Raw genomic sequence first — 23,002 nt, 5'->3', positions numbered from 1 at the left:
AAATAGCTAGCTGCAATCCGAGTGGCTACTCCTGGCTAACGTCTCTGTCCCAGAGCAAGCACCAGTTAGCCTGGAGCTAGCCTCGAGCTAAGCCCATCTCCCGACTAGCCGAAGAGGTCCAAAAATACCTAATTTGCCAATTGGCCTGGACCCTCTACTGACCCTCTACTGCCGACACGGAGCCCCGCCGATCCATCACGACTGGTCCGCCGACATAATCGTCCGAGGGGGCTTCAACAGGCTTTTCCGCTGCGACATCGCCAAAGATCCATCTGCTGGCCAAGGCCCGCGAGCTTTCTGAATCGCTGTATCTCCAGCTCACCGCATGAAGAGGAATAAACAGACTCACCCCATCGCGACGTCCCCCAAAGGTTAACTCTCTAGCCCTCGCTATCTCCCTGCTTGCTAATTCGGCCTGCTAACGGCTAGCTTGTCAAGCTCCGGTCCGCTAACTGCTACCTTGTCTAGCTCGGGCCTACGAACTGTTAGCTTTTACTCTTATTTTTATTTTTATGACACACTCAAGAACCTCCAGACGCTAACCAGCTAACTAGCTACAAGCTAGTTAGTCATTGTTAGTTTAAAAAAAAAACCTGGATAACACTCGCCAGCCCAGCCCCCCTGCCCATCCACCGCTGCCCCCCTGGACACTGATCTCTTGGCTACATAGCTGACGCACGCTGGACTGTCCATTAATCACGGTACTCCTTTCTGCTTGTTTGTCTTACCTGTCGGCCCCGTTGCCTAGTCAACGCCATTTTACCTGCTGTTTGTTGTGCTAGCGGATTAGCCTCGCCTACTGTTTTTAGCTAGCTTTCCAAATTCAACACCTGTGATTACTGTATGCCTCGCTGTATGTCTCTCTCAGATGTCAATATGCCTTGTATACTGTTGTTCAGGTTAGTTATAATTGTTTTAGTTCACAATGGAGCCCCTAGACCCACTCTGCATACCCCTGTTACCTCCTTTGTCCCACCTCCCACACATGCGGTGACCTCACCCATTACAACCAGCATGTCCAGAGATACAACCTGTCTCATCATCACCCAGTGCCTGGGCTTACCTCCGCTGTACCCGCACCCCACCATACCCCTGTCTGCGCATTATGCCCTGAATATATTCTACCATGCCCAGAAACCTGCTCCTCTTATCCTCTGCCCCCAACGCTCTAGGCGACCAGTTTTGATAGCCTTTAGCCGCACCCTCATACTACTCCTTCTCTGTTCCGCGGGTGATGTGGAGGTAAACCCAGGCCCTGCATGTCCCCAGGTACCCTCATTTGTTGACTTCTGTGATCGAAAAAGCCTTGGTTTTATGCATGTCAACATCAGAAGCCTCCTCCCTAAGTTTGTTTTACTCACTGCTTTAGCACACTCTGCTAACCCTGATGTCCTTGCCGTGTCTGAATCCTGGCTCAGGAAGGCCACCAAAAATTCAGAGATTTACATACCCAACTATAACATCTTCCGTCAAGATAGAACTACCAAAGGGGGCGGAGTTGCAGTCTACTGCAGATATAGCCTGCAAAGTAATGTCATACTTTCCAGGTCCATACCCAAACAGTTCGAACTACTAATTTTGAAAATTACCCTCTCCAGAAATAAGTCTCTCACTGTTGCCGCCTGCTACCGGCCACCCTCAGCTCCCAGCTGTGCCCTGGACACCATTTGTGAATTGATCGCCCCCCATCTAGCTTCAGAGTTTGTTCTGTTAGGTGACCTAAACTGGGATATGCTTAACACCCCGGCAGTCCTACAATGTAAGCTAGATGCCCTCAATCTCACTCAAATCATCAAGGAACCCACCAGGTACAACCCTAACTCTGTAAACAAGGGCACCCTCATAGACGTCATCCTGACCAACTGGCCCTCCAAATACACCTCCGCTGTCTTCAACCAGGATCTCAGCGATCACTGCCTCATTGCCTGTATCCGCCACGGAGCCGCAGTCAAACGACCACCCCTCATCACTGTCAAACGCTCCCTAAAACACTTCTGTGAGCAGGCCTTTCTAATCGACCTGGCCCGGGTATCCTGGAAGGACATTGACCTCATCCCGTCAGTTGAGGATGCCTGGTGATTTCTTTAAAAGTAACTTCCTCACCATTTTAGATAAGCATGCTCCGTTCAAAAAATGCAGAACCAAGAACAGATACAGCCCTTGGTTCACTCCAGACCTGACTGCCCTCGACCAGCACAAAAACATCCTGTGGCGGACTGCAATAGCATCGAATAGCCCCCGTGATATGCAACTGTTCAGGGAAGTCAGGAACCAATACACGCAGTCAGTCAGGAAAGCTAAGGCCAGCTTCTTCAGGCAGAAGTTTGCATCCTGTAGCTCCAACTCCAAAAAGTTCTGGGACACTGTGAAGTCCATGGAGAACAAGAGCACCTCCTCCCAGCTGCCCACTGCACTGAGTCTAGGTAACACGGTCTCCACCGATAAATCCACGATTATCGAAAGCTTCAATAAGCACTTCTCAACGGCTGGCCATGCCTTCCGCCTGGCTACTCCAACCTCGGCCAACAGCTCCGCCCCCCCCGCAGCTCCTCGCCCAAGCCTCTCCAGGTTCTCCTTTACCCAAATCCAGATAGCAGATGTTCTGAAAGAGCTGCAAAACCTAGACCCGTACAAATCAGCTGGGCTTGACAATCTGGACCCTCTATTTCTGAAACTATCTGCCGCCATTGTCGCAACCTCTCTTTCATATCGTCTGAGATCCCCAAGGATTGGAAAGCTGCCGCAGTCATCCCCCTCTTCAAAGGGGGAGACACCCTGGACCCAAACTGCTATAGACCTATATCCATCCTGCCCTGCCTATCTAAGGTCTTCGAAAGCCAAGTCAACAAACAGGTCACTGACCATCTCGAATCCCACCGTACCTTCTCCGCTGTGCAATCTGGTTTCCGAGCCAGTCACGGGTGCACCTCAGCCACGCTCAAGGTACTAAACGATATCATAACCGCCATCGATAAAAGACAGTACTGTGCAGCCGTCTTCATCGACCTCGCCAAGGCTTTCGACTCTGTCAATCACCATATTCTTATCGGCAGACTCAATAGCCTCGGTTTCTCGGATGACTGCCTTGCCTGGTTCACCAATTACTTTGCAGACAGAGTTCAGTGTGTCAAATCGGAGGGCATGCTGTCCGGTCCTCTGGCAGTCTCTATGGGGTGCCACAGGGTTCAATTCTCGGGCCGACTCTTTTCTCTGTATATATCAATGATGTTGCTCTTGCTGCGGGCGATTCCCTGATCCACCTCTACGCAGACGACACCATTCTATATACTTTCGGCCCGTCATTGGACACTGTGCTATCTAACCTCCAAACGAGCTTCAATGCCATACAGCACTCCTTCCGTGGCCTCCAACTGCTCTTAAACGCGAGTAAAACCAAATGCATGCTTTTCAACCGATCGCTGCCTGCACCCGCATGCCCGACTAGCATCACCACCCTGGATGGTTCCGACCTTGAATATGTGGACATCTATAAGTACCTAGGTGTCTGGCTAGACTGCAAACTCTCCTTCCAGACTCACATCAAACATCTCCAATCGAAAATCAAATCAAGAGTCGGCTTTCTATTCCGCAACAAAGCCTCCTTCACTCACGCCGCCAAGCTTACCCTAGTAAAACTGACTATCCTACCGATCCTCGATTTCGGCGATGTCATCTACAAAATGGCTTCCAACACTCTACTCAGCAAACTGGATGCAGTCTATCATAGTGCCATCCGTTTTGTCACCAAAGCACCTTATACCACCCACCACTGCGACTTGTATGCTCTAGTCGGCTGGCCCTCGCTACATAGTCGTCGCCAGACCCACTGGCTCCAGGTCATCTACAAGTCCATGCTAGGTAAAGCTCCGCCTTATCTCAGTTCACTGGTCAAGATGGCAACACCCATCCGTAGCACACGCTCCAGCAGGTGTATCTCACTGATCATCCCTAAAGCCAACACCTCATTTGGCCGCCTTTCGTTCCAGTACTCTGCTGCCTGTGACTGGAACGAACTGCAAAAATCGCTGGAGTTGGAGACTTTTATCTCCCTCACCAACTTCAAACATCAGCTATCCGAGCAGCTAACCGATCGCTGCAGCTGTACATAGTCTATTGGTAAATAGCCCACCCATTTTCACCTACCTCATTCCCATACTGTTTTTATACTGTTTTTTTTATTTATTTATTTACTTTTCTGCTCTTTTGCACACCAATATCTCTACCTGTACATGACCATCTGATCATTTATCACCCCAGTGTTAATCTGCAAAATTGGATTATTCGCCTACCTCCTCATGCCTTTTGCACACATTGTATATAGACTGCCCATTTTTTTTTTCTACTGTGTTATTGACTTGTTAATTGTTTACTCCATGTGTAACTCTGTGTTGTCTGTTCACACTGCTATGCTTTATCTTGGCCAGGTCGCAGTTGCAAATGAGAACTTGTTCTCAACTAGCCTACCTGGTTAAATAAAGGTGAAATAAAAAAATAAAAAAGTCAAAAGGGTGTAGTTGTGTTGCTTAATTTTGTGTTAGGGGCAGCAAAATCAGCGATATGGAAGACCCGAAAGAACAGTATTCGGGGACAGGGGTCTGTGGATGTGGTGGGAATGCTGGAGGGAATGTTGGCAGCAAGACTGAGGGTTGAGTTTGCCTACTATTTATCTGTTTATGAGTATATGGACTATTCAGAGGCTGTTGTGTTTAGTTACTGTGGAGGAGTAATTGGAGTTGTGTTTTTAATTGATGTGTAACTATGGTTTTGTATGAGTATGTATTGTGTGGTGGGCTCCCAGACCCAATAAAGAATATTTTGTCTCTCTCTCTCTCCCTCTCCTCTCTCTCTCTCTCTCTCTCTCTCTCTCTCTCTCTCTCTCTCTCTCTCTCTCTCTCTCTCTCTCTCTCTCTCTCTCTCTCTCTCTCTGATGTTCTCCCTAAAGGTATGTGGATGGTGGACATTAATATTTCACTAAACTGCATTCTGAGGTTATCAATAATAAAATGCTATATTCTTATAAATATTCTAAAAATAAAGCATGACTTTTTCCCCCGTTGAAGCATTAATGTTTAATATGCAGCAAACCGCCAGTCTCCCACACAAAATGAAGGCTGACCAAGGGGTCATACTTAGTGTGCTGTTGTGTGTGTGTTTCTTTGACACATCTTTCACTCCCCTCTCACACTGGACACCAGTGTATGTCACAATAGTACAATAGAGAGAGGCTGTCTGACACTGAGTCAACTGGTTGGAATCACAACACTCAGTATGACCAACAGTTTCTGACACAGGACAAACGCACTCTGACATTAGAGACAGATGGGTTGGCAGACACACAGACAAGCACTCATGCACCCATACACAGTCACGCACACATATACACACACACTCACCGTGGTGAGATGTCGCAGCCCTGCTGCATGAAGGCCCCCAGTGAGAACCAGAGTGAATTGAAGATGCCAAACTCATTGGGTGGCTGGTCAGTGGGGCCTGGCTCAGTAGAGCCTTCCTCTGGCTCCTCTGCATGCCACTCATATGGACTGAAGCGACTCACCTGGGGACAGAGGAAAGGGGCTGGTTACAAGGTGTCCGGGCTTTTATTCTAGCCCAGCTCTACACAGCTGATTCAACTGATTGTGGTCACACACACACTCACCAGAAACAGCACCACACTGACCCCTATGTAAGCGAAGACGATGCACATCCAGATCTCGTAGGCCAGAGGGTCCAGGAAGGAGAACACTCCAGGTTTAGACTTCTGGGGCTTCTTGATCATGATGGAGATCCCCAAGGACATGAAGGGCTTAGAGAAGTCTATCACCTCCTCACGTACCAGGGTTATAGTCAGAGGGGCGACCGCTATCTCTGCTTTCTACAGGACGGGGGGAAGGGCGGGGGGGTTTAGGGAGAAGGAGAGTCAGGGATGGGAGAGAGGGGGAAAGATTGGGAGGGAGAGCGGGGGAGGGAGACAGAAAATCATTCATAAAGGCCAGACACAGGAAACCAGAATACAAATCAACCATCAAGGTCTGTCTTCCTATCCACCACATACACCAGGGAGAAAACATCCTTATTTTAGTGCTGCAACAATTCACCTTGGATTCATATAATCAACAATACAGTACCTAATACATGCATTTTCCCTACAAGAGAAGAAAGAGTATGAGAGAATTAAGAAATAGACAAAGGGAGCAATAGAGAGCTGAAGAGAGAGAAACAGAGTGTGTGAGACAGACAGAGCGAGAGAGAAGGAGAGAAATATATATAGAGCGAGAAAGTGAGAGAGAGAGAGAAAGTAAGAGAGCGAGAGAGGGAGAGAGAAAGTAGAGAGCGAGAGAGAGAGAGAGAAAGTTAGAGAGCGAGAGAGAGAGAGAGAAAGTAAGAGAGCGAGAGAGGGAGAAAGTAAGAGAGCGAGAGAGGGAGAGAGAAAGTTAGAGAGCGAGAGAGAAAGTTAGAGAGCGAGAGAGAGAGAGAGAGAGAGAGAGAGAGAAAGTAAGAGAGCGAGAGAGGGAGAAAGTAAGAGAGCGAGAGGGAGAAAGTAAGAGCGAGAAAGTTAGAGAACGAGAGAGAGAGAAAGTAAGAGAGCGGGAGAGAGAAAGAGAAAGTAAGAGAGCGAGAGAGGGAGAAAGTAAGAGAGAAAATTAAAGAACGAGAGAGAGAGAAAGTTAGAGAGCGAGAGAGGGAGAAAGTAAGAGAGAGAAAGTTAGAGAGCGAGAGAGAGAGAAAGTAAGAGAGCGAGAGAGAGAGAAAGTAAGAGAGCGAGAGAGAGAGAAAGTAAGAGAGCGAGAGAGGGAGAAAGCAAGAGAGCGAGAGAGGGAGAAAGTAAGAGAGCGAGAGAGAGAGAAAGTAAGAGAGCAAGAGAGAGAGAAAGTAAGAGAGCGAGAGAGAGGGAAAGAGGATGAGGGACAGATAAATACATTATCTCCCCTCAGCTAGAACAGATCAATGATTGGACACGACTGGGAATGTTTAGAATTATTCAAAGCGAATGAATTCTGTGACTGGTAATGACTCATTCTGTAAAATGTGCTTACAGAGCGAGAACACACATTCATGTACAGTCGCTGGAGTAGAACACACACACACACACACACACACACACACACACACACCACTGATATAGTCAGAGAGAAGCCTGACTTTCGAAAATGTACAAAGTAGATTAGTCATCGACTGATTACAGTCACTATTCCAATGTGTCTGCTGGCAGGCAGCTGGAGAAAATATGACTGAATCCTGGGAGGAATTAAGCACAGTGGACGAGAGAGAAAATCAAGCAGCAGTCTAGAGCTATTATTTAGATAGGGGTCAGAGACAAAGCCGGGACGAGGATTAGATGTTTCCAAAGTGAAAGCCAGCAAGGGTACAGTGGACACAATACTTTCAAGTTTTAATGTCACATGCACAACTATACAGTGAAATGCTTTTCTTGCCGCTCTAAACCCAACAATGTGGTAATCAATAACATTGTGATTAAAAAATTAACAAGGTAGAACAAAAAAACACAAGATATAAAAATAGGAAATAAGAAGAACACGATAAAGTAAGTAATATTAGAGTTCATACAAGGAAATCAGTCAACTGAATACATGCATTAGGCCCTAATCTATGGATTTCACATGACTGGGAAGAAAGATATGCCTCTGTTGGTCACAGATAAAAGAAAGAAAGAAGTGGATCCTTAAAAAGAACCTTAAAAAGAAAGAAGTGGATCAGAAAACCAGTCAGTATCTGGTGTGACAACCATTTGCCTCATGCAGCACGGCATCTCTCCTTTGCATAGAGTGGCTCATGCTGTTGACTGTGACCTGTGGAATAAATGTCCCACTGCTCTTCAATGGCTGTGCGAAGTTGCTGGATATTGTCGGGAACTGGAACAGGCTGTCGTACACATTCTTTCCGGAGCATTCCAAACTTGCTCAATGGGTGACATGTCTGGTGATTATGCAGGCCAATGTAAGAACTTTGATATTTCCAGCTTCCAGGAATTGTGTTCAGATCCTTGCGAAATGGGGCCGTGCACTATCATACTGCACCATAAGGTGATGGCGGTGGATGAATGGCACGACATTGTGCCTCAGGATCTCTTCACGCTATCTCTGTGCATTCAAATTACCTTTGATAAAATGCAATTGTGTTCGTTGTACGTAGCTTATGTCTGTCCATACCATAACCCCACCATGGGGCACTGTTCACAACGTTGACATCAGTTAACCGTTCGGCCACATGATGCCATACGTCTTCCATCTGACCAGTACAGTTGAAACCGGGATTCATCCATGAAAAGCACACTTCTCCAGCGTGCCACTGGCCATTGAAGGTGACCATTTCCCACAGAAGTCGGTTATGAGGCCGAACTGCAGTCAGGTCAACACCCTGGGGAAGACGAATACGCAGATGAGCTTCCCTGAGATGCTTTCTGACATTTTGTGAAGACATTCTTCAGTTGTGCAAATCCACAGTTTCATCAGCTGGTGGCTGGTCTCAGACGATCCTGCAGGTGAAGAAGCCGGATGTGGAGGTTCTGGGCTGGCATGGTTACACGTGGTCTGCGGTCAAATTCTCTAAAACAACGTTGGAGGAAGCTTATGATAGATACATTAACATTCATTTCTGCACATTTTACAGTGGCCTTTTACTGTCATCAGCACAAGGTGTGTAATGATCATGCTGTGTAATCAGCTCTTGATATGCCACATCTGTCAGGTGGATTTATTATCTTCGTAAAGTAGAAATGCTCACTAACAGGGATGTAAACAAATTTGTGCACAACATTTGAGAGAAATAAGCTTTTTGTGTGTGTGAAACATTTCTGGGATCTTTTATTTCAGCTAATGAAACATGGGACCAACACTTTACATGTTACATGTATATTTTTGTTCCGTATATATACACAGGGTCAGTTCCAATGCACCGGGACATTGGATAGATAGTTATCTAACCCAAGGGTGGTAAACTATGTTAAATAATAACTAGTCTTGGAGGTCATGATCCCAGTTTGTGTTATTTAGGACAGTGTTTCTTTATCCTGGTCCTGGGGACCCAGGGTGCACATTTTAGATATTGGCCTAGCATTACACACCTGATTCCACAAATGAAAGGTTTGATGATGAGTTGAATAGTGGAATCAGGTGTGTAGTGATTGGGTAAAAGCATAATGTATCCCGTTGGGTCCCCAGGACCAGGATTAAGAAACACTGCTTTAGGCACATCTCCTGGATAATAGGGGTGCTGAGGGTGCTGCAGTCCCTGATGAATTCAAATGTAAAAAATAATAATAATACAATTTAAAAAATGGGCTGAAATGTCTTGTCTGTCTAATTAAAAAGTACCATGACAGTATCTAACAATATAGATTAACTTTGTTTAATAGGAACTAACTATCCTCAGTAGAACTACATCAAACTCCAAGATAAGATGAAAGGAACTAAAAGTAACCATTTCCAAACATCACTCCTTCCCATCCTCCCTCCATCCTTACCCCATAGACCAGTTCTCCCACCATGCCATTCCAGATCTTGGTCTCGGGGTCTCTGGCTCCGTACTTGCCGTCAGGGACGATGGCGATCTTGTACTTGATGCCGATGTGTTTGGCGATCTCTGAGGCCAAATCCACGCAGTAGCCCTCGAACTGGTCATTCCCCTCAAACATCTCCCAGTTCTTCTTCAGCATCACATAAGGACCCTCCTACACCCACAAACACACCAATCAGAGATAGAGAGGGGGGCGCAGGGAGGTCAAACTGACCAATCAACTCACATTGACCACTGACCAACAAATCAGGGACTTCTGGAGTGGGAGGAGCTTTTTGGAAGAGCCAAAGCCTCCACTGGATGACAGGATTGCATTGATGGAGACATGAGAGACATTTTATGGCAACCAAAGAACATTTTAAAAGGCCACTGTGTGATGAGCAGTGTGTTGCAGTGGCTTGCAAAATGATTTACCACCTTGGCATTTTTCCTATTTTGTTGCCTGACAACCTGGAATTAAAATGGATTTTAGAGGGTTTGTCTCATTTGATTAACACAACATGCCTACCACTTTGATGATGCTAAATATTTTTTATCGTGAAACAAACAAGAAATAAGAAAAAAACTGAAAACTTGAGCGTGCATAACTATTCACCCCCCAAAGTCAATACTATCTAGAGCCACCTTTTGCAGCAATTACAGCTGCAAGTCTCTTTGGGTATGTCTCTATAAGCTTTGCACATCTAGCCACTACATTTTTGCCCATTCATTATGGCAAAACTGCTCCAGCTACTTCAAGTTGGATGGGTTCTGCTGGGGTACAGCAATCTTTAAGTCATACCACAGATTCTCCATTGGATTGAGGTCTGAGCTTTGACTAGGCCATTCCAAGACATTTAAATGTTTCCCCTTAAACCACTTGAGTTTTGCTTTAGCAGTATGCTTAGGGTCATCGCCCTGCAGGAAGGTGAACCTCCGTCCCAGTCTCAAATCTCTGGAAGACTGAAACAGGTTTCCCTCAAGAATTTCCCTGTTTTTAGCGCCACCCATCATTCCTTAACCTGTTAGTACTCTAGGGGCAGTATTTCATTTTTGGATAAAAAGACGTGCCCGTTTTAAGCGCAATATTTTGTCACGAAAAGATGCTCGAATATGCTTGGAATTGATAGTTTTGGAAAGAAGACAGTCTTACGTTTCCAGAAATGCAAAGATTTTCACTGTGAGTCCCTTAGAACAAATGCTTCGGGCAAAACCAAGATGTATGACCGACCAGGAAATGCACAGGATTTCTGAGGCTACGTTTTCCATGATCGCCTTATATGGCTGTGAATGCGACAGGAATGAACGGACTCTTTCTCTTGTTTCCCCAAGGTCTCTGCAGCATTGTGACGTATTTGTAGGCATATCATTGGAAGATTGACCATAAGAGACTACAATTGCCAAGTGTCCCTCTTGGTGTCTGCATGGCATTCGGTGCGCAAAAATCAAGTCCCATTATTTTTCCATTCAAATCTCAGAACAAAGCAGGGTACAAGGACGGTGCTTTCAATGGAGAGAAATATGACAAACCACCTTCAGGATTGATTCAAACAACGTTTTCCATGTTTCAGTCGATATTATGGAGTTAATTCGGAAAAAAGTTCGACATGTAGGTGACTGAATTTTCGGTTAGTTTCGGTAGCCAAATGCATAGTAACAAAAGGGAACGATGTGTCCTACACAAGAATCTTTCAGGAAAAACTGGACATCTGCTATGTAACTGAGAGTCTCCTCATTGAAACATCTGAAGTTCTTCAAAGGTAAATTATTTTATTTGATTCCTTGGCTGGTTTTTGTGAATATGTTGCGTGCTAAATGCTAACACTAATGCTAAGCTAGCTATCACCACTCTTACACAAATTAGTGATTTTCTCTGGTTCTAAAGCATATTTTGAAAATCTGAGACGACAGGATTGTTAAGAAAAGGATAAGCTTGAGAACAGGCATATTTATTTCATTTAATTTGCGATTTTTAGAAATCGCTAACGTTGCGTTATGGTAATGAGCTTGAGGCTGTAGTTACGCTACCGCATACGGGTTTGGGCGGACTATGAGGTTAAATTCTGACCAGTTTCCCAGTCCCTGCTGATGAAAAACATCCCCACAGCATGATTCTGCCACCACCACGCTTCCCTGTGGGGATGGTGTTCTCGGGGTGATGTGAAGTGTTGGGTTTGCGCCAGAAATAGTGTTTTCCTTGATGGCCAAAAAGCTCAATTTTAGTCTCATCTGACCAGAGTACCTTCTTCCATATGTTTGGGGGGGGGGGGGGGGTCTACCACATGCCTTTTGGCAAACACAAAACATGTTTGCTTATTTTTTTCTTTAAGCAATGACTTTTTTTTCTGGCCACTCTTTTTTTTTTTTTTTTTTTTTTTCCACCTTTATTTAACCAGGTAGGCTAGTTGAGAACAGGTTCTCATTTGCAACTGCGACCTGGCCAAGATAAAGCATAGCAGAGTGAACAGACAACACAGAGTTACACATGGAGTAAACAATTAACAAGTCAATAACACAGTAGAGAAAAAAAGGGGAGTCTATATACAATGTGTGCAAAAGGCATGAGGAGGTAGGCGAATAATTACAATATTGCAGATTAACACTGGAGTGATAAATGATCAGATGATCATGTACAGGTAGAGATATTTGTGTGCAAAAGAGCAGAAAAGTAAATAAATAAAAACTGTGGGGATGAGGTAGGTGAAAATGGGTGGGCTATTTACCAATAGATTATGTACAGCTGCAGCGATCGGTTAGCTGCTCAGATAGCTGATGTTTGAAGTTGGTGAGGGAGATAAAAGTCTCCAACTTCAGCGATTTTTGCAATTCGTTCCAGTCACAGGCAGCAGAGTACTGGAACGAAAGGTGGCCGAATGAGGTGTTGGCTTTGGGGATGCTCAATGAGATACACCTGCTGGAGCGCGTGCTACGGATGGGTGTTGCCATCGTGACCAGTGAGCTGAGATAAGGCGGAGCTTTGCTTAGCATGGCCTTGTAGATGACCTGGTAGATGACCTCAGTAAAGCCCAGCTCTGTGGAGTGTACAGCTTAAAGTGGTCCTATGGACAGACACTCCAATCTCTGCTGTGGAGCTTTGCAGCTCTTTCAGGGTTATCTTTGGTCTCTTTGTTGCCTCTCTGATCAATACCCTCCTGCCTGGTCCGTGTGTTTTGGTGGCCGTCCCTCTTTTGGCAGGTTTGTTGTGGTGCCATATTCCTTCCATTGTTTAATAATGGATTCAATTGTGCTCCGTTGGGTTGTTCAATGTATCTGATATTTTTTTATAACCCAACCCTAATCTGTACTTCTCCACAACTTTGTCCCTGACCTGTTTGTAGAGCTGCTTGGTCTTCATGGTGCCGCTTGCTTGATGGTGCCCCTTGCTTAGTGGTGTTGCAGACTCTGGGGCCTTTTAGAACAGGTGTATATATATGGAGATCATGTGACAAATCATGTGACACTTAGATTGCACACAGGTGAACTTTATTTAACTAATTATGTGACTTCTGAAGGTAATTGGTTGCACCAGATCTTATTTAGGGGCTTCATAGCAAAGGAGGTGAATACATATGCACTCACCACTTTTCCATTATTTTTTGTTGTTGAATTTTTTAAACTAAATTTGGACTATTTTGTGTATGTCCATTACATGAAATCCAAATAAAAATCCATTTAAATGACAGGTTGTAATGCAACAAAATTGCAAGGTACTGTATATCCTCATGGTCTGTGATTGGTGCCAAGTTTATGTTCCCTGGCTGACTCCACACAGATGATGTATCTTAAAAATAACAAATGAACAACAGAAAAGTAGAAGAGAGAGGTAACCAGCTATAGAGCAGAGAGGGAGCGGGTCTAGAGGTAGATACACAGGGAAGGTGCATTCTCTGTCTGGAGAGAACCTTTATACCTCAAACAGGAGAAATTAGCAGTAGGAAAACACAAACACTCAAGCAAAGACATACACACACACACACACACGCACACGCGCACAGACCCTGACTAACACAGTCATCCATCAGGAGCTTGTGGTTCCAGAGAGACGCCCAGGTGGTAAACATCCTGAGGACCCCCCCTCTAGTCTACGGAACAATCCTCTGGTGTAGCAGATTAAACTTCCAGATTCAAATGAATGAAGGTATGGAATGTGAAAGGAAGCTAATATAGTATTCACGCACAGGCTTTCAAAATGGTTTATACATATATCAAATGAATGAAGGTATGGAATGTGAAAGGAAGCTAATATAGTATTCACGCACAGGCTTTCAAAATGGTTTATACATATATCAAATGAATGAAGGTATGGAATGTGAAAGGAAGCTAATATAGTATTCACGCACAGGCTTTCAAAATGGTTTATACATATATCAAATGAATGAAGGTATGGAATGTGAAAGGAAGCTAATATAGTATTCACGCACAGGCTTTCAAAATGGTTTATACATATATCAAATGAATGAAGGTATGGAATGTGAAAGGAAGCTAATATAGTATTCACGCACAGGCTTTCAAAATGGTTTATACATATATCAAATGAATGAAGGTATGGAATGTGAAAGGAAGCTAATATAGTATTCACGCACAGGCTTTCAAAATGGTTTATACATATATCAAATGAATTGAAATAGCTGTATAAACACTACATGATTTACATTTAAAATCAAATCCATGTTTTCATTTATGATGGTAATTTACAAATGAAATGGATACATTTCAAGAGACTCCATCCTCGGCTCACCATAGGACCAGCCAGAATAAAGCGCACAGGTAAATAGGTCACATTAAATGAAACATTACATTATTGCAAAATTAAAAAGGGGGAAATACAAATGCATAACATCTTTAGAGGTTCGTTGACGCTGTATCAGTTACACGTTGACCCTGTATCAGTTACACGTTGACGTTGTATCAGTCACACGTTGACGTTGTATCAGTTACACGTTGACGTTGTATCAGTCACACGTTGACGTTGTATCAGTCACACGTTGATGTTGTATCAGTCACACGTTGACGTTGTATCAGTCACACGTTGACGTTGTATCAGTCACACGTTGACGTTGTATCATTTACACGATGACGTTGTATCAGCTACACGTTGATGCTGTATCAGTTACACGTTGACGTTGTATCAGTTACACGTTGACGCTGTATCAGTCACACGTTGACGTTGTATCAGTCACACGTTGATGCTGTATCAGCTACACGTTGACGTTGTATCAGTTACACGTTGACGTTGTATCAGTTACACGTTGACGCTGTATCAGTCACACGTTGACGTTGTATCAGTCACACGTTGATGCTGTATCAGCTACACGTTGACGTTGTATCAGTTACACGTTGACGTTGTATCAGTCACACGTTGACGTTGTATCAGTCACACGTTGACGTTGTATCAGTCACACGTTGATGCTGTATCAGTTACACGTTGACGTTGTATCAGTCACACGTTGACGTTGTATCAGTCACACGTTGACGTTGTATCAGTTACACGTTGACGTTGTATCAGTCACACGTTGACGCTGTATCAGTCACACGTTGACGTTGTATCAGTTACACGTTGACGTTGTATCAGTTACACGTTGACGTTGTATCAGTTACACGTTGACGTTGTATCAGTTACACGTTGACGTTGTATCAGTTACACGTTGACGTTGTATCAGTTACACGTTGACGTTGTATCAGTTACACGTTGACTTTGTATCAGTTACACGTTGACGTTGTATCAGTTACACGTTGACGTTGTATCAGTTACACGTTGACGTTGTATCAGTCACACGTTGACGCTGTATAAGTTATATGATGACGTTGTATCAGTTACAAGTTGACGTTGTATCAGTCACACGTTGACATTGTATCAGTCACACGTTGACGTTGTATCAGTCACACGTTGACGTTGTATCAGTTACACGATGACGTTGTATCAGCTACACGTTGACGCTGTATCAGCTACACGTTGACGTTGTATCAGTTACACGTTGACGTTGTATCAGTTACACGTTGACGTTGTATCAGTCACACGTTGACGTTGTATCAGTCACACGTTGACGTTGTATCAGTCACACGTTGACGTTGTATCAGTCACACGTTGACGTTGTATCAGTCACACGTTGACGTTGTATCAGTCACACGTTGACGTTGTATCAGTCACACGTTGATGCTGTATCAGTCACACGTTGACGTTGTACGCACGTTGATGTTGTATCAGTCACACGTTGACGTTGTATCAGTCACACGTTGACGTTGTATCAGTCACACGTTGACGTTGTATCATTTACACGATGACGTTGTATCAGCTACACGTTGATGCTGTATCAGCTACACGTTGACGTTGTATCAGTTACACGTTGACGTTGTATCAGTTACACGTTGACGCTGTATCAGTCACACGTTGACGTTGTATCAGTCACACGTTGATGCTGTATCAGCTACACGTTGACGTTGTATCAGTTACACGTTGACGTTGTATCAGTTACACGTTGACGCTGTATCAGTCACACGTTGACGCTGTATCAGTCACACGTTGACGTTGTATCAGTCACACGTTGATGCTGTATCAGTTACACGTTGACGTTGTATCAGTCACACGTTGACGTTGTATCAGTCATATGATGATGCTGTATCAGTCACATGATGACATTGTATCAGTCACACGTTGATGCTGTATCAGTTACACGTTGACGTTGTATCAGTCACATGATGACGCTGTATCAGTCATATGATGATGCTGTATCAGTCACATGATGACATTGTATCAGTCACACGTTGATGCTGTATCAGTTACACGTTGACGTTGTATCAGTCACACGTTGATGCTGTATCAGTTACACGTTGACGTTGTATCAGTTACACGTTGACGTTGTATCAGTTACACGTTGACGTTGTATCAGTTACACGTTGACGTTGTATCAGTCACACGATGACGTTGTATCAGTTACACGATGACGCTGTATCAGTCACACGTTGACGTTGTATCAGTTACACGTTGACGTTGTATCAGTCACATGATGACGCTGTATCAGTCACATGATGACGCTGTATCAGTCACATGTTTACGTTGTATCAGTCACATGTTGACGTTGTATCAGTTAATGTACATGCCATGTCTATAATAATATTACAGTAGTAGTATCTGTCACATACCATTGGTCTAGAATGATATAACAAAAGAACCAACTCTTATGGCATAATGGACTATGTCCTAACTTGAGGTGTGTATCCTGTAACTCAATGTAAATGGGAGAGTTGTGTGAATATCAGATTTACTCACATGGATCTCAAGCCTTACAGGAATATACTTGCATTAATCAAGTATCTAAACATCAATAGAATTTCCATTATCTTAAATGTCACATGTACATGTTGTCCAAGCATCAAAGCAGATATCTTTTTCTAAACCTCGTTATCATACACACATCAGCAGCCCCCTGAGATCTCTCTCTCTCTCTCCAATAACAACATGAATCACTCTTAATGAAATCAGGAACTCAGAGATTCTCCCAAACATAGCAGTGCTGCTCCAACCGTCAGACTTACAGTTGTAGTCGGAAGTTTACATATACTTACGTTGGAGTTATTAAAACTCATTTTTCAACCCACTCCACAAATTTCTTGTTAACAAACTATAGTTTTGGTGGGTCGGTTAGGACATCTACTTTGTGCATTACACAAGTAATCTTTCCAACAATTGTATACAGACAGATTATTTCACTTATAATTCACTGTATCACAATTACAGTGTGTCAGAAGTTTACATACACTAAGTTGACTGTGCTTTTAAACAGCTTGGACAACTCCAGAACATTGTGTCATGGCTTTAGAAGCTTCTGATAGGCTAATTGACATCATTTGAGTCAATTGGAGGTGAACCTGTGGATGTATTTCAAGGCCTACCTTCAAACCCAGTGCCTCTTTGCTTGACATCATGGGAAAATCAAAAGAAATCAGCCAAGACCTCAGAAAAAAAATTGTAGACCTCCACAAGTCTGCTTCATCCTTGGGAGCAATTTCCAAATGCCTGAAGGTACCACGTTCATCTGTACAAACAATAGTACACAAGTATAAACACCATGGGACCACACAGCCGTCATACCTCTCAGGAAGGAGACGCGTTCTGTCTCCTAGAGATTAACGTACTTTGGTGCGAAAAGTGCAAATCAATCCCAGAACAACAGCAAAGGACCTTGTGAAGATGCTGGAGGAAACAGGTTCAAAAGTATTTATATCCAAAGTAAAACGAGTCCTATAGCGACATAACCTGAAAAGCCGCTTAGCAAAGAAGAAGCCACTCTTCCAAAACCGCCATAAAAAAAGCCAGACCACGGCTTGCAACTGCACATGGGGACAAAGATCGTACTTTTTACTTTTTGGAGAAATGTCCTCTGGTCTGATGAAACAAAAATAGAACTGTTTGGCCATAATGACCATTGAAATGTTTGGAGGAAAAAGGTGGAAGCTTGCAAGCCGAAGAACCACATCCCAACCGTGAAGCATGGAGGTGGCAGCTTCATGTCCTGCGGGTGCTTTGCTGCAGGAGGGACTGGTGCACTTCACAAAATAGATGGCATCATGAGAATTAACATTTTGTGGATATATTGAAGCAACATCTCAAGACATCAGTCAGGAAGTTAAAGCTTGGTCGCAAATGGGTCTTCCAAATGGACAATGACTCCAAGTATACTTCCAAAGTTGTGGCAAAATGGCTTAAGGACAACAAAGTCAAGGTATTGGAATGGCCATTACAAAGCCCTGACCTCAATCCTATAGAGAATTTGTGAGCAGAACTGAAAAAGTGTGTGTGAGCAAAGAGGCCTACAAACCTGACTCAGTTACACCATCTCTGTCAGGAGGACTGGGCCAACATTCACCCAAATTATTGTGGGAAGCTTGTGGAAAGCTACCTGAAATGTTTGACCCAAGTTAAACAATTTAAAGGCAATGCTACCAAATACTAATTGAGTGTGTGTAAACTTCTGACCCACTGGGAATTTGATGGGAAAAAAACCCTGAAATAAATAATTCTCTCTACTATTATTCTGACATTTCACATTCTTAAAATAAAGTGGTGATCCTAACTGACCTAAGACTGGGAATTTTTACTCAGATTAATTAAATGTCAGGAATTGTGAAAAACTGAGTTTAAATATATTTGGCTAAGGTGTACGTAAATTCCGACTTCAACTGTAGGTCTTAATTAACGGCATAGACAACACCAAAATCATATCTCATCAACAATCTAAACCCGAGATGAGTTCATATTCCACGCCATCTGTTGTGAACATGTTATTCCATTTTATTAGATGGTACAAAATTGCCGATCTTAAAATTGAATTCTGACGTACTGTACTGCACTGTACTGTACTGTACATGAGGATCTAGAGAACAGATGGTGTAGATAGAACATGGGCTCAGCTTGATTTTGGTCTACTTATGACTTTGGATAAGTCTCTTCTTAACCCTGCCTCACTTTTCTGAAAATATTAGCATATTAAAAGGGCAACAGTTTGACATCAGAATAGGTGACTTTGTAGAGTGTTTAGCAGTGATAGTATACACACAAACACACAAACCGCTTGGGGTTTTACCAACAGTGGATTATTTCATGTTTAAACCCCTTATAGTTTTGTTATCAGTTTGTCGCAGACTCTTTTGTCACAGTGTGTTTGTGTGTGTATTATTGCGGTGTGTTTAGTCTCGGTGCAGGTGCACAGAGGGATATTGGGCAAGTTAAGTTTTTCTCTGATGCTGAACACCTTGTCAGATGTCTTACATGATGATGTGGGAAGAGGGAGAGAGGAAAGGAGGGAGGAATGACAGGGCTGAGAGAGTGTAGAGATGGCAAGAGAGAGGGTGGTTTTATGGGGAGAAGAGAGAGAGAGGAACGACAGGGCTGAAAGAGAGAGAGAGAGAGAGAGAGAGAGAGAGAGAGAGAGAACGACAGGGCTGAAAGAGAGAGAGAGAGAGAGAGCGAGAGAGAAGAGAAGCTTTAGTGGTGAAGGGTTCAGGTAGATAAGACATGAAACAGTGGAACATCAGCAGAGAAACCAGAAAGAGAAAGAGCTCCTAATCAGGGTTGGGGCCAATTCCATTTCAATTCAGGAGGTACACTGAAATTCCAATTTCAATAATTTTCAATTAGAAAAATGTAGAATTGGAATTTGATTTACTTTATGAATTGGCCAGAATTAAAAATGGAACTGAGCACAAGCCTGAGCTTAATTATGCAGCCAGCCAATACACTATCCAGTACAACATAATACGTTAACCAGAGTTCCTGAAACTTCAACATCAGGGACAACAGACTAGCTGCAGATGCATCTACAGTTCCTTGCAAAAGTATTCATCCCCCTTGGCGTTTTTCCTATTTTGATGCATTACAACCTGTAATTTAAATGGATTTTTATTTGGATTTCATGTAATGGACACAAAATACTTCAACTTGGTGAAGTGAAACTGAAAAAATAACTTGTTTAAAAAGATTCTACAAAAATAAGAAATGCAAAAGTGGTGTGTGCACATATATTCACCCCCTTTAATATGAAGACCCTAAATAAGATCTGGTGCAACCAATTACCTTCAGAAGTCACATCATTAGTTAAATAATTTCAATCTAACTGTCTAATCTAATAATGCAATCTAAGTGTCACATGATCTGTCACATGATCTCCGTATATATACACCTGTTCTGAAAGGCCCCAGAGTCTGCAACACCACTAAGCAAGGGGCACCATCAAGCAGGTGGCACCATGAAGACCAAGCAGCTCTCCAAACAGGTCAGGGACAAAGTTGTGGAGAAGTACAGATCAGGGTTGGGTTATAAAAAAATGTCAGAAGCTTTGAACATCCCACGGAGCACTATTAACTTCTTGAGTGTAGGAGGCAGTATTTTCGTTTTTGTCTAGAAAACACACCCATTTGAAACTCCCTATTTCCCAGGCCCAGAAAATAGAATATGCATATAATTGTCAGATTAGGTGTCGTGATCGTCGTAAGAAGCGGACCAAAGCGCAGCGTGGTGTGAATGCATCATTTAATAGATGTCAAAAAACACGAAGTAAACTGTACAAAAACAATAAACCAATAACGACCGTGAAGCTATCATAAGAACTGTGCTGACACAAGCAACAAACATAGACAATCACCCACAAACAAACAGTGAAACCCAGGCTACCTAAGTATGATTCTCAATCAGAGACAACTAATGACACCTGCCTTTGATTGAGAACCATACTAGGCCGAAACATATAAATCCCCCAAATCATAGAAAAACAAACATAGACTGCCCACCCCAACTCACGCCCTGACCATACTAAATAATGACAAAACAAAGGAAATAAAGGTCCGAATGTGACATTAGGATAGAAAACACTCTAAAGTTTCCAAAACTGTCAAAATATTGTCTGTGAGTATAACAGAACTGATATTGCAGGCAAAAACCTGAGGAAAATCCAACAAGGAAGTGCTGTTTTTCCTGAAAGCTCTCTGTTCCATTGGATGCCTTGCCTCCATTTAAAGGAATATCAACCAGATTCATTTTTCTTATGGCTTCCCCAAGGTGTGAACAGTCTTTAGACATAGTTTCAGGCTTTTATTTTGAAAAATGAGCGAGAAAGAACCAATCGCGTCAGTGGATGGCTGGGTGCCAGCAGAGTTTTTAATGCGCAACAGCCATTTTCTCTCTCTCTCCTATGGAAGAAGCTACATTCCGGTTGACATATTATCAACTATATATTGTAAAAACAACCTGAGGATTGATTATAAAAAACGCTTGACATGTTTCTACGACCATTTCGGATACTATTTGGAATTTTCGTCTGCGATGTCGTGACCGCTCGAGCCTGTGGATTTCTGAACTTAATGTGCCAAACAAATGGAGGTATTTTGGATATAAAAATAATCTTTATGGAACAAAAGGAACATTCATTATGTAACTGGGAGTCTCGTGAGTGCAAATATCCGAAGATCATCAAAGGTAAGTGATTGAATTTATTGCTTTTCTGACTTTCGTGACCAATCTACTTGGCTGCTAGCTGTTTGTAATATTTTGTCTACTGAGAGAGATGTTCTTACATTAACGCTTGGTATGCTTTCGCCGAAAAGCTTTATTGAAATGTGACACGCCAGGTGGATTAACAACAAGCTAAGCTGTGTTTTGTTATATTGCACTTGTGATTTCATGAAAATTAAATATTTTTTGTAATTGAATTTGAATTTCGCGCTCTGCAATTCAGCGGATATTGCTGAAAATGATCCCAGTAACGGGATAGGTGCACCAAGAAGTTAAATCCATTATTAAAAAATGGAAAGAAAACAAACCTGCCAAGAGAGGGCCGCCCACAAAAACTCACGGACCAGGCAAGGAGGGCATTAATTAGAGGCAACAAAGTGACTAAAGAAACCCTGAAGGAGCTGAAAAGCTCAGAGTATCTGTCCATAGGACCAGTTTAAGCCGTACACTCCACAGAGCTGGGCTTTATGGAAGAGTGGCCAGAAAAAAGACATTACTTGAAGAAAAAAAATAAGCAAACAGGTTTGGTGTTCGCCAAAAGGCACGTGGGAGACTCCTCAAACTTATGGAAGATGGTACTCTGGTCAAATGAGACTATTATTGAGCTCTTTGGCCATCAAGCAAAACACTATGTCTGGCGCAAACACAACACCTCGAGAACACCATCCCCACCATGAAGCGTGGTGGTGGCAGCATCATGCTGTGGGGATGTTTTTCATCGGCAGGGACTGGGAACCTGGTCAGAATTGAAGGAATGATGGATGGCACTAAATACAGGGAAATTCTTGAGGGAAACCTGAGACTGGGATGGTGGTTCACCTTCCAGCAGGACAATGACCCTAAGCATTTTGCTAAAGCAACACTCAAGTGATTTAACTTCTTGGTGACAGGGGGCAGTATTTTCACGTCTGGATGAAATGCATGCCCAAATTCAACTGCCTGCTACTCATCCCCAGAAGATAAGATATGCATATCATTAGTAGATCTGGATAGAAAACACTCTGAAGTTTCCAAAACTGTTTGAATCATGTCTGTGAGTATAACAGAACTTATTTAGCAGGTGAAAACCCGAGGACAAACCATTCAGATTCTTTTTTCGAGGTCACTCTTTTCAATGTGTTTTCATTGGGAATCCAGATTTCTGTAGGACCTTCTTGAAGTTCCTATCGCTTCCACTGGATGTCAAAAGTCTTTAGAAATTGGTTGATGTTATTCCTTTGTGTAATGAAGAAGTACGGCCATCTTGAACGAAGGTCACTTGAAGTGTACTGTTAGATAGAGGCGCGTGACCAGAAAGCTAGCTACAGTTTGTTTTCCTCCTGTATTGAATACAGATCATCCTGTCTTCAATTTGATCAATTATTTACGTAAAAAAAATACGTAAAGTTGTATTACAAAAGTAGTTTGAAATGTTTTGGCAAAGTTTACAGGTAACTTTTGAGATATTTTGTAGTCACGTTGCGCAAGTTGGAACCGGCGTATTTG

General features: G+C 43.1%; 1 protein-coding gene across 4 annotated transcripts in view; it reads right to left on the bottom strand.

Annotated features, from left to right (window-relative positions):
- The window catches only part of LOC115120540 (glutamate receptor 4), a 188,513-nt gene that overhangs the window by 76,694 nt on the left and 88,817 nt on the right, over positions 1-23,002 (bottom strand). For all 4 annotated transcript variants that reach the window (XM_065024275.1, XM_065024277.1, XM_065024276.1 and 1 more), the window contains exons 11-13: positions 9,482-9,688; positions 5,657-5,872; positions 5,394-5,554 (exon numbers count right to left, since the gene is read on the bottom strand). In XM_065024275.1, coding sequence (XP_064880347.1) covers positions 5,394-5,554; positions 5,657-5,872; positions 9,482-9,688 — 584 coding nt within the window. The remainder of the gene's footprint in view (positions 1-5,393; positions 5,555-5,656; positions 5,873-9,481; positions 9,689-23,002) is intronic.

This window comes from Oncorhynchus nerka, linkage group LG11, assembly GCF_034236695.1.
Source record: "Oncorhynchus nerka isolate Pitt River linkage group LG11, Oner_Uvic_2.0, whole genome shotgun sequence".
Lineage (NCBI taxonomy): Eukaryota > Metazoa > Chordata > Actinopteri > Salmoniformes > Salmonidae > Oncorhynchus > Oncorhynchus nerka.
This window is presented reverse-complemented; position numbering and strand designations above follow the sequence as displayed.